This window comes from Varanus komodoensis, unplaced genomic scaffold (assembly GCF_004798865.1).
Source record: "Varanus komodoensis strain SLA01 unplaced genomic scaffold, ASM479886v1 scaffold49, whole genome shotgun sequence".
Lineage (NCBI taxonomy): Eukaryota > Metazoa > Chordata > Lepidosauria > Squamata > Varanidae > Varanus > Varanus komodoensis.
Window position 1 is genome coordinate 3,156,982 of NW_025336072.1, and position 12,425 is coordinate 3,169,406.

A 12,425-nucleotide genomic window follows, 5' to 3' on the forward strand; every position below is an offset into this window, starting at 1 on the left:
TAGGATAAAAATTCATTCAAATATTCTTTCAAGACATTTCCCCCTTCCAAAACGTCAGTAAATCTTTTGACGGTTCAAATCCTTTCCCTTTTTATAACACATCCCCAAATCTTGTTAAACTGATTTTTCTTTATATGCCCTTTTCTCACTTTAACATCACAGCTTAATTTACCCTTAATAGCTATATTCCAAACTTTTCTGTACCAATCACAGAATTGATAATCACATTTTTACCTTCTAATTGTTAGTTATGGTTAATCTCACAGCAGTTATTAAAGTTGTTCTTAATTCCTTATTATTCCAACTCCATTTTTTTGTATCAGATACTGAAAGTAATGTGATCTCAAGGCATATTCCAATATTTAAACTTAATATTTTTCTATTAATGTTAATAGTTTAGTATTTACTATATTTACAAGTAATATTTTTTCTCTTTAAAAACCACACATCCGTATTTTGAGCCACAGTATTTTTCTATTTTATCTTACGTTCTTCTCAACAGCACAGAATATTATCACAGAACAGCTGGGTTTGTATGACACAATAAACCACGTTATGTATTTTGAGAGATCAATCAGCTTAACAGGCAGTACTTGTAATATTTAATGCTTTTCAAACCAGTGAATGCATTCATAGCTGGAAATGACCGTAGAATCATTCACTAAATGTTATATTACTGAAAGATCATCAATGAAATCCTACCCAGTATTTAATGGCAGAACTTCAGTGAAACAAGGCTGGACTCAGTTGGAATCTGTCTACCTTCCATTGAGGGAAAGACTCTGCTCAAAGAAAGTGTTTCTGCTTGATCTTGGAAGATCCCTCATCCCTTTTCCCCCATGGCCTACTCCATTCAGCAGATCACTTGTCTTTCTGACTGACATGGAGTCCAAACCTACCATGGGCTTGCTGAGGTGGCTTTGGTTTGGATTATGCGTCAATCTGACAACCCGTGACTTGTTTTAGCTGTTGTTCTGTCCCTGACAGAACATAGGCATATCATCTGTACCCTGCCTCCTACTGGGTCAACTCCCCTGGAAAACAAGAGTATTAAACCCCTCTTGCCTCTCTTGCCAAGTAGCTCCTAGGCCAAAGGAACTGCCAACCACCACAAAACGCTCATACAACAATTAAGATGACTGGCATGGGCTTCCCAACTCTCCCCTCACTCTTGCTTTTTTATCCACCTGCCTTTTCCCTTTTTTTCAGATATTGTGAAAACTTGAGACAGCTTTTACAATCCTCGAGAGAGTGCAGAGGAATGGATTCTACTGCTCATGACATACCTGTTCATCCCTTGGGTGCATTGTGAGTTGTTGCTAATCATGAAGTTGCGTCTGACTCATTGTGACCCCATGGACAACATTCCTCTAGGCCTTCCTGTCCTCCAGCATCCCCTGGAGTCCACTTAAGCTCACACCGACTGCTTCAGTGACTCCATCTAGCCACCTCATTCTCTGCTGTCCCTCTTTTGCAGTCAATTGTTCCCAGCATTAGGGTCTTCTCCAGTGAGTCCTTCCTTCTCATTAGGTGGCCAGAGTTTTGAGTTTTCAGTATCTGACCTTCTAAAGAGCAGTCAGGGTTGGTCTCCTCTAAGACTGACTGGTTTGATCTCCTTGCAGTCCAAGAGACTCTCAGGAGTCTCCGCCAGCACCACTATTCAAAGGCCTCAATTCTTTGGCACTCAGCCTTCCTTATGGTCCAGCTTTCACAACCATACCATCTCGCAACTGACTATATGCACTTTTGCTGGCAGGGTGATGTCTCTGCTTTTTAGTATGCTGTCTAGATTTGCCATAGCTTTCCTCCCCAGGAGCAAGCATCTTTTAATTTCTTGGCTGCAGTCACCATCTGCAGTGATCTTGGAGCTCAGGAAAATAAAATCTATCACTACCTCCATTTCTTCCCCATCTATTTGCCAGGAAGTGATAGGACTGGATGCCATGATCTTAATTTTCTTAATGTTGAGTATCAAGCCAACTTTTGTGCTCTTCCGTCACCCGCATCAAGAGGCTCTTTAGTTCCTCTTCACTTTCTGCCATTAGAGTGGTATCATCTGCATATCCAAGGTTGTTGATATTTCTCCTGGCAATCTTAATTCCAACTAGTGATTCATCTAGGCCCGCCTTTCTCATGATGTGCTCTGCATATAAGTTAAATAGGCAGGGCAACAGTATACAGCCTTGCCGAACTCCTTTCTCAATTTTGAACCAATCAGTGGTTCCATGTCCAGTTCTCACTGTTGCTTCTTGGTCTCTTTTCTCAAGAGACAAATTAGATGGTCTGGTACTCCCATCTCTTTAAGAACTTGCCAAATTTGTTGTGGTCCACACAATCAAAGGCTTTAGCATAGTCAGTGAAGCAGAAGTAGATGTTATTCTGAAACTCCCTAGCTTTCTCCATGATCCAGTGTATGTTGGCAATTTGATCTCTACTTCTTCCTCTACTTCCTCTACTTCTTCAAAACCCTGCCTGTACTTCTGGTAGTTTTCAGTCACACTGCACAGCTTCTTATGGCTTACTCTGTCATGCAACTCCACCTGCTCTGTAGCATTTCCCAGGTGTTAGAGGAGCTGCTGTGGAGATGAAAGTATAGGGAGCTATCCTGTGCACCAGCTTGGTTGTACATGCATCCATCTGAACCCAATCTATTTTCTGTTTCATGGAATTTCTCTCAGTTAAAATTAAGATCGCTTTTTCATGGGCTTTGGTCGCAGATTCACTGTACAGGAATGCATTGATTATATAAGTTATAGGATGTCTTACCTTGTGAGATCTCCTTATACAAACACCTGATCTTTCCTTAGATGACTAAAAGTATTTTCTGGGAGAAGCAGCTAGCAAAATGGGTGTTTTACATTGTTGGAAAGACATGACTGGACAACTAAACTAACCTGGCAGGAGCAATCTGAGGCACAGATTTTGGAAGTACAGCTTTTGATCCGGTGGCTTTATTAAATTGAGCAGCTTTGCTTTTCTGAGGATCTGCTGGCAAAGGCTTTTGAGGAGGACTTGGTTTGCAAGATTCCTGCAGGGTGATACAAGATCATTCAAACTTTGTAATAAAATGAATTATATGACCATTACTTTATACAGTTGATGCAGGTTTTTCCCTCCATTGGCAGAAGAGCACCACTTATTTATTCATTTATTCACATATTTATATGCCACCTATAACCGCCAAAGTCCTTCCTAGGTGGCTCTTGGAAGGTATCTCTCTTGATTTGGAGGAGCCATGCCTTACTCCAAGACTACTGCTTTTCCCATGCAGCTCTTCCCACCCCAGCCCCATGGACCTTAATCTGGATTCACAGCCCACAATAAAGACTTGCAATAAACAGGAAAGGAATATTCAAGAGTTTTGTATGCCAAAAGGAATAATGCAAAGAAATACTGACAATAATAATTCTAGACTACTATGCAGATAATACAATTATAGTTTAGGACAATTTATTTATAGTTTTTGTATACCTTCAAATCATAAGAAATCTCAAGATGATTAACACAAAAGAAAAAAAAACATTATTACAGCAATAAAACAATTTTAAAAAACTTCTAAGTGTGAGTACTTGATGTTGCTAATGAAAATATCATTATCAATTAAAAAACTGGGGAAATAAAAAGGTTTTGGCCTGGCGCTAGAATGAATAAAGTGTCAGCACTAGGCGCCCCTCTCTGGGGAGTGAGTTCCATAACTGGGGCACTATTGCAGAAAAGGCCCTTCTCCTTGTAACAGCCCCCACATCTTTCAAGAAGGGCTTTTGGAGGATGGCCTCCACAGATGATCTCAGGGTCCAAGCAGGCTCATGTGGAAGGAAACATTCCCTTAGATCAGGGGTCTCAAACTCAACTTACCTGGAGGCTGCTGGAAGTAGAGTCTGGGTGAGGCTGGGCCACATCTAGTATTCCACCACCGCAGTGGTGGTGGGCTGCTCATCCCGCAGCCGACCTGGACGCCGCCGGTGCTTTGAAGGCCGCAGGGCCCCTCCCCCGTGCCCTGCCCATCCCGGCAATTGGCCCGCGGGCTGCGAGTTTGAGACCCCTGCCTTAGATACTGGGGCCCTAAACCTTTTAGAGCTTTTATATGTCATCATTAGCACCTTAAATTAGATCCAGACTTCAATTGTTGGCCAGTGCAGCTGACATAGGACAGGTGTAATATGTTCCCGTCTAGCAGTCCCAGTCAGCAATCTGGCAGCTCTATTTTGGACCACTTGCAACATCTGGGTCGTCTTCAAGGGCAGCCCCACATACAGCACATTACAATAGCCCAAGTGGGAGATTACCAGTGTATGCTACTGCCCTGGTAAGGGCACAGCTGAAAGACCAGCCTCAGCAGAAAGAAAGCACTCCTTGCCACAGATGCCACCTAGAATTCCAGGGACAACTTGGGGTCAAGGAGTACTCCCAAGCTGCATATCCTGTGCCATAGGGGGAGTGCAAGCCAATTCAAGGCAGGGCAAATATAATTTACCTGAACAGTCAGCCCATCCACCAGCAACACTTCTGTCTTACCTGGACTGAGCATCAATTTACTGGCCCTCATCCAGCCTATCACACTGTCCAGACACTTGTTTAGAGCAGTCACTGCCTCACTGGATTAGATGTAAATGAGAGGTAGAGCTGGGTGTCATCAGCATACGGATGGCTCCTCAGCCCAAACCTCTGGATGACCTCTTAAGTGGTTTCATGTTGATATTGAACAGCATAGGGGAGACAATGGGATCCCAAGGAACCCCATGGCATAACTACCATGGTACAGCGAGCCACAATCTCCTACCAAAACTGTCTGGAATCATCCAGCCATGTAGGAGCAGCACCTCCTGTAGCTCTCCTGGAAAAGGTCATCCCACAGGGTGACCAAGGCAGTTTCTGTCCTGCTACCAGATTGAAATGGGTCTAGATGGTCAGTTTCCTCCAAGAGTGCCTGGAGTTGCTTGGCCACCACCCCCTCAAGCACTTTGCCCAAAAACGGGATTTAGTCATTGGTCTATAATTGGTGACATCCTCTGGGTCCAAGGTCATCTTCTCAGGTGTGGTCTTATCAGTGCCTCCTTCAAAGAAGAGGAAACCAGGCCTTCTGTAAGAGAGATGTTGATGTCCTCCTGCACTTTATAGCTCACCCCCAAAAAGTAAAGTTACTGTCATAAAGGTACAGTCTGTTTTCCCAAAACATGAAATTCCTTCTGTGGCTCCCCACTGTTTATGTATTAGTTATTTATTTAAAATGTTTATATGCCATCACCACATGCCTTGGCATCTCGGGACGGCTCACAAATGTACAATTAAAAACAATAAATACAAATTCCATAAAAATATATTTAAAAAAACAAAAAAAGTGACTGTTAACGATAAAAATATTATTTTTTAAAATAACAATTAAATAAAAAGGTTTAACCTGGTGCCGAAAAGAATATAAACTCAGTGCCAGGTGCACCTCTCCATGGAGTGCATTCCATAATCTGGGCACCACCACAGAGAAGGCCCTGCTCCAGGTATTTCTTCTTTTTATCTCCTGTAAAGAGAGCTCCCGGAGCAAAGCCTCTCCCACATATCTTAAGGGGCATGAGGGCATGTAAGAGAAGAGGCGCTTCTTCAGGTATCCTGGTCCCAAGCTGTTCAGGGCTTTATAGGTTAAAACCAGCACCTTGAATTGGGCCCAGACTTCAACTGGAAGCCAGTGTAGCTGGTAGAGGACTGGCGTTATATGAGAATAACAACCGGTCCCCGTCAGCAACCTGGCAGCTCTGTTCTGCACCAGCTGAAGTATCTGGACTGTCTTCAAGGGCAGCCCCAAGTAGAATACATTACAGTAATCCAACCGGGAGGTTACCAGAGCATGAATCACTGTTGCTAGGCAGTGCTTGTCCAGGTAAGGGCGCAGCTGGTGGATCATCCAAAGCTGTAGGAAAGCACTCCTTGCCGCCGCCACCACCACCTGGGATTCCAGTGACAGCTCTGGGTCAAGGCGCACTCCCAAGCTGCGGACCCTGTCCTTTAGAGGGAGTGCTACCCCATCCAGGACAAGGTCAAAGTCACTTACCTGAAACCGTGATCCACCCACCAACAGGACTTCTGTCTTATCTGGATTGAGGCTCAGTTTATTGGTGCTTCTTCAGGATAGGCTGGATCACTGCCTCCTTCAAGGGGGTAGGGACCCAGCCCTCCCTCAGTGAGGCGTTGACAACCTCCTGGACCCAGGGACCAATCCCGTAGCCAAGAGGGGCAAGGGTCCAGGAGACAGGTGGTGGGATGTACCATTCCAAGCACCTTGTCCACATCATCAGACCGCAATAACTGAAACTCATCCAATAATGATGGACCAGACAGTGCTCTGGACACCTCCCCTACTGGATTCAAATCAACTGTGGAGTCTGGATCGTGGCAAATCTGAGCGACTTTTTCCCTAAAGTGCTGGGCAAAGTTATCACAGCGGGCTGTCGAAGGTGCGACCACTTCCTTCTCCTGGCCAGAATGTATGAGGCGTTGCACCACTCGGAAAAGCTCTGCCAGACGACACTGTGAGGAAGCAATGGAAGTGGAGAACTCCCTCATCACCGCCCTCACCGCCACAGCATAGACACAATAATGTGCACGTAAGTGTGTTCGGTCAAATTCGTCCCGAGATTTCCTCCACCTGTGCTCTAGTCATCTCCCAGTCTGCTTCATCACCTGCAACTCAGGCATATACCATGGTGTTGAGCGGGCTCTGCTAGGCAGGAGAGGATGCTTAGGAGCGATTGTGTTGATTGCCCTGGTCATCTCCCTATTCCACGAGTTGACCAGGACATCAACAGAAGCACCCGCTTTATCTGCCGGAAAATCCTCCAGAGCCATCAGCAATCCATCTGGATCCATCCGGCTCCAGGGGCAGACCATCCTAATAGGGCCCCCACCCTTCCGGAGGGAGAGATCAGAACCGAGCTCAAATCTCATGAGGAAGTGGTCTGACCATGACAGAGGAGTCAAGATCAAGTTTCTCACTTCCAGGCCACCCTCTTCCCATCCCGTTGAGAAAACCAGGTCAAGCGTGTGAACTCTTTCATGGGTTTTCATTTCTCTTTCATGTCTGTCAGTGTGAAAAAGCAAAAATTTAAAGTCAACAAGGTACTCTTGTTGTTGTTGTTAGTCGCAAAGTTGTGTCCGACCCATTGCGACCCCATGGACAACATTCCTCCAGGCCCTCCTGTCCTCCACCATCCCCTGGAGTCCACCGAAGCTCACACCAACCGCTTCAGTGACTCCATCTAGCCACCTCATCCTCTGCCGTCCCCTTCTTCTTTTGCCATCTATTGTGCCCAGCATTAGGGTCTTCTCCAGGGAGTCCTTCCTTCTCATTAGGTGGCCAAAGTATTTGAGTTTCATCTTCAGGATCTGGCCTTCTAAAGAGCAGTCAGGGTTGATCTCATCAAGGACTGACCGGTTTGATCACCTTGAAGTGCAAGGGACTCGCAGGAGTCTCCTCCAGCACCACAATTCAAAGGCCTCAATTCTTCGGCGCTCAGCCTTCCTTATGGTCCTGCTTTCACAGCCATACATTGCAACTGGGAAAACCATAGCCTTGACTATACGCACTTTTGTTGGCAGGGTGATGTCTCTGCTTTTTAGTATGCTGTCTAGATTTGCCATAGCTCTCCTCCCCAGGAGCAAACGTCTTTTAATTTCTTGACTGCAGTCCCCATCTGCGGTGATCTTGGAGCCCAGGAAAATAAAATCTGTCACTATCTCCATTTCTTCCCCATCTATTTACCAGGAAGTGAGAGGACCGGATGCCATCATCTTAGTTTTCTTAATGTTGAGTTTCAGGCCAACTTTTGCACTCTCCTCCTTCAGCCGCATCAAGAGGCTCTTTAGTTCCTCTTCACTTTCTGCCATGAGAGCGGTATCATCTGCATATCTGAGGCTGAAGATATTTCTCCCAGCAATCTTAATTCCAACTGGTGACTCATCTAGGCCCGCCTTTCTCATGATGTGCTCTGCATATAAGTTAAATAGACAGGGAGACAGTATACAGCCTTGCCAAACTCCTTTCTTAATTTTGAACCAATCAGTGGTTCCGTGTCCAGTTCTCACTGTTGCTTCTTGACCCGCATATAGGTTTCTCAAGAGACAAGTAAGATGGTCTGGTACTCCCATCTCTTTAAGAACTTGCCACAATTTGTTGTGATCCACACAATCAAAGGCTTTAGCGTAGTCAGTGAAGCAGAAGTAGATGTTTTTCTGGAACTCCCTAGCTTTCTCCATGATCCAGCATATGTTGGCAATTTGATCTCTGGTTCCTCTCCCTCATCGAAATCTTGCCTGTACTTCTGGTAGTTCCACATACTGCTGGAGCCTAGCTTGTAGGATTTTGAGCATCACTTTGCTAGCATGTGAAATGAGTGCAATGGTGTGGTAGTTTGAACATTCTTTGGCATTGCCCTTCTTTGGGATCGGAATGTAAACTGACCTTTTCCAATCCTGTGGCCACTGTTGAGTTTTCCAAATTTGCTGGCATATTGAGTGTAACACTTTTACTGCATTGTCTTTTCAGATTTTGAATAGCTCAGCTGGAATGCTGTTACTTTCACTAGCTTTGTTGTTGCTCAGACTTCCTCAGGCCCATTTCACTTCACATTCCAGGATGTCTGGCTCGAGGTCAGTGACCACCCCATCATGGTCATCAGGGACGTTAAGCTCTTTCTTGTATAGTTCCTCTGTGTAATCTTGTTTTCTCTTCTTAATCTGCCTCTGTTAGGTCCCTGCCATTTTGGTCCTTTATCATGCCCATCTTTGCATGAAATGTTCCCTTCATATCTCCAATTTTCTTGAAGAGATCTCTGGTCCTCCGTATTATATTGTTTTTTTTCTATTTCTTTGCACTGTTCATTTAAGAAGGCATTCTTATCTCTTCTAGCTATTCTCTGGAATTCTGCATTCAGTTGGGTGTATCTTTCTCTTTCTCCCTTGCCTTTTGCTTCCCTTCTTTCCTCCGCTATTTGTAAAGCTTCCTCAGTCAGCCATTTTGCTTTCTTGCATTTCTTTTTCTTTGGGATGGTTTTAGTTGCTACCTCTTGTACAATGTTGCGAACCTCCATCCCTAGGTCTTCAGGCACTCTGTCTATCAGATCTAATTCCTTAAATCTATTTGTCACCTCTACTGTATATTCATCAGGGATATGATTTAGGTCATACCTGATTGGCCTAGTGCTTTTCCCTACTTTCTTCAATTTAAGCCTAAATTTTGCAACCAGAAGCTCATGATCTGAGCCACAGTCAGCTGCTGGTCTAGTTTTTACTGACTGTATAGAGCTTCTCCATCTTTGGCTGCAGAGCACATAGTCAATCTGATTTCTGTGTTGGCCGTCTGGTGATGTCCATGGTCATTCAAAATAAGAGGGCAAAAGAGTTGACAAAACACAAAATCCTCTGAGGGAAGTCAACATTTATCTTTTAAGCAAATTTCTAATATGATGTTTAATTTATACAAAAGTGAACTTAATAAGACCACTAGTAAATGTGCTGTAAGCAAAGAGAGAAAAGACAACAGTCAGCTTTCGGTGTCTCTGTCACTGGGGCCTCAAATTTAAAATTTTAACAATTTCAACTATATTGAACTCTGATTTGATGTCAACAAGATTTAAGAATGTTTAGGAAAATGTTTATTATGCCTGGGCTGTTCTCTGTGAGTTGGTTTCAATGAATACTTAGAGACAATCTACAATAAGATTGTAGTTAAATCCTCTAAGGATGAAAGGTTGCTATTAAAATATGCATCTGTAAAAGGAACTTTAAATTTACTGTATTTCATCAGAGGAAAGAAGGAACAGGGTTTTTTTTAATTCCTTCTGACTGACACTGCAAGTGAAACTGAAACTGAAGCACACGGATGGAGAAGGTATATCACTGAAATAGTATATTAGCTTTTACATTATAGTTCTCTAATTTTTGTAGCTTCCAGCTGTAACCAATACTTTAAAAACTTTCATTGAGTTTCATAGTAGGCAAATTGTGCTTAGTTTTAGACCTCACCTGGAATACTGTGTCCAGTTCTGGGCACCAAGATTTAAGAAAGATGCAGATAAATTAGAAAGGGTCCAGCAGAGGGCAACAAAAATGATCCAGGGTTTGGAAACACTGCCCTATGAGGAGAGACTGAGGGAACTGGGCATGTTCAGCCTTGAGAAGAGAAGACTGAGGGGGGACTTGATATCCTTCTATAAGTACCTCAAAGGCTGTCACAAGGAGGAAGGTCAAGATCTCTTCTTGCTAATGCCAGAATGTAGGACACAAAATAATCACTTCAAGTTGCAGCAACCTAGATTCAGGCTGGACATCAGGAAAAGCTTCCTCACGGTCAGAGCAATACAACAGCGGAACCAGCTGGCTGGAGAGGTGGTGGAGACACTCTGGAGACATTCAAAAAGAACCTGGACAGTCATCTGAGTGGGATGGTGTAACTTGGTGTCCTGCAACAGCAGGGGTTGGACTCGATGGCCTTCATGGCCTCCTCCAACTCTTCTATGATTCTAAATGAATACATGTAAGCCAGTGGGGCAGGACATGGCTGAAGAATGGGGGTGGCAGTGCAGGGAAGCCATTATGTGCCCCCCAAAAAACAGGGTGTCAGCTTGCATAGTATATTAAAGGTTTTTGTTACGGTTTCTGTTTCTGGGCATTGGGAGAGAAGATCCTAGAGCACTTTTTTGTTATTTTTACCCCTAAGGCTGGGCTGAAGGGAAAGGTAAGTGGCAGAAGGCCTAACAGTGGACAAACGAGTGTGTCGGGCAGTTCAGCCTGATGCATGGCAGTTTTATCAATTGGCTGTAAAAGACAAGGAAGAAAAGTAATCACTGTTCCCAATCCAATATCAGTGGTAGAAGAGGTGGGAGGGGAAACAGATCAGTTCAAAGGTAAGGTAAGATCTTGTAGCCAGGAGGTCTGTAGCATAGGTTCAAGTCTAAAATGATGGATACAGACCAAAAGACTTGGCTTAAATTGCTATTTTCGTTTAAGTGACTCAAAGCACCTGTCAGGTGAATGGGAATGGCCACCATAGTAATTGCAGGATTAGGCCCAGGCCATGCCAGAACCTTCAGCCTCAGGATGAGCACCAGCTGGGAGACTTGCCCAAGGAGCAAGTCTCTTCCCTCTAGTGGCTGCCTCAGTAGTGCATGTTTTCCTGCTATCTGTAGAGTGGTTTAGCTTGTGCATCCTGTATGACCCTTGTGGCTTTGGTTCCTGCTTTGCCTTTCTTTGCTTGCTGTGCTGTCAGTTGCTCCTGAATTTTGCCCACTTTACCCTACTTCAGATACCTGCTCCTTACTCTGTTTGCCTTCCTGGTTCTTGACTGGCCCATCTTGTTTTGATATGTACTCTTGCTTCCTGACTTTGGCCTGTTTCTTGACCAAACCACGAGTCTCTGGATGGTGTTTAGACTCTGTCCTGTTTTGCTCCTATTGCTTCTTTCTTGATTCTTTCTACCTGTGCCCTGGACCCTGACACCACCATGGTTTGTAACACATGTCAGGTGCCATTTACTAACCCATTTAGAAAAACCACTCAGAAACTGTAAGTTGTCTTTAAGTTGAGGATTGTCAACAAACCCAACAATCCACCCTCACTGGGTTCAGCTAACACACCTGTGAGCCAGGAATTGTGTTGCAATGCACAGTTGCATAATTAAGCCACTATGACTGAAAATGATTCTGTATACCTGATCGATAAGTCACTAGTAGGTGTTGCAAATATCAGATAGCACCTAAAATTCTGGGGCAAAGAACAATGGATGACACCTGTTTCTGAGAAAATAAAGGCCAGCTGCAACACAGTTTCATGTCTTACTCTTCCTGAGACACACATTCTCTTGAGTGGAAAGAACAGAAATAAAGAGAAGCATAAGTCTTTATAATAACAGAGCCAGATTTTAATTTTATGTGGTACACTAGATGAAATACATATTACCTAGTGGGTAGTATGTATTACGTAGTGGGTTGCTGGAGAATATGGAGCTCCCAAATCTTTCCATCAGATAATGGAAAATGAACTTCCTCTGGTGTAGCGTCTACCCTACACTGCTAATTATGGTGTTACCTGATACCTGAAACCACTCCTAGTGACAAAGCATGTGTTTTCCACACTATTGAGCTGAAGGGGGGAGCTGAGGGGAAGGAGCAAGCATAGCAGTACAGGACAGGGACAGGGGTTGATGAATAAGGTAGATGAAAAAGAGCTTTGGGGATGGGAGAGGGCCAAGAAGCCAGGGAAGGGGTGAAAGGCTGGAACCTTTTCTTCACTCTAACGTATACACACAAACACCCCTCTTGTAAAATTTAACAGGCCTGTCTCTGTTGAACAGGCATCCATATACATAGCTAACTCCATTCCTAGGTTTAGATTAGACTCCCATATGAGAAAGAAACAGAACTTAGGACAGGGCTATGAAG

The 12,425-nt window shown here is 44.1% G+C and overlaps 2 protein-coding genes across 3 annotated transcripts in view; one reads left to right on the top strand and one right to left on the bottom strand.

Annotated features, from left to right (window-relative positions):
* FANK1 (fibronectin type III and ankyrin repeat domains 1) overlaps nt 1-1,297 on the top strand; it is a 46,428-nt gene extending 45,131 nt beyond the window's left edge. The window contains exon 12 of the mRNA XM_044445612.1: nt 1,210-1,297. The gene's annotated coding sequence lies outside the window, so the exon portion shown is untranslated. The remainder of the gene's footprint in view (nt 1-1,209) is intronic.
* Nucleotides 1-12,425, bottom strand: part of ADAM12 (ADAM metallopeptidase domain 12) — a 342,499-nt gene that overhangs the window by 39,268 nt on the left and 290,806 nt on the right. For both annotated transcript variants that reach the window (XM_044445563.1, XM_044445564.1), the window contains exon 21: nt 2,895-3,028. In XM_044445563.1, coding sequence (XP_044301498.1) covers nt 2,895-3,028 — 134 coding nt within the window. The remainder of the gene's footprint in view (nt 1-2,894; nt 3,029-12,425) is intronic.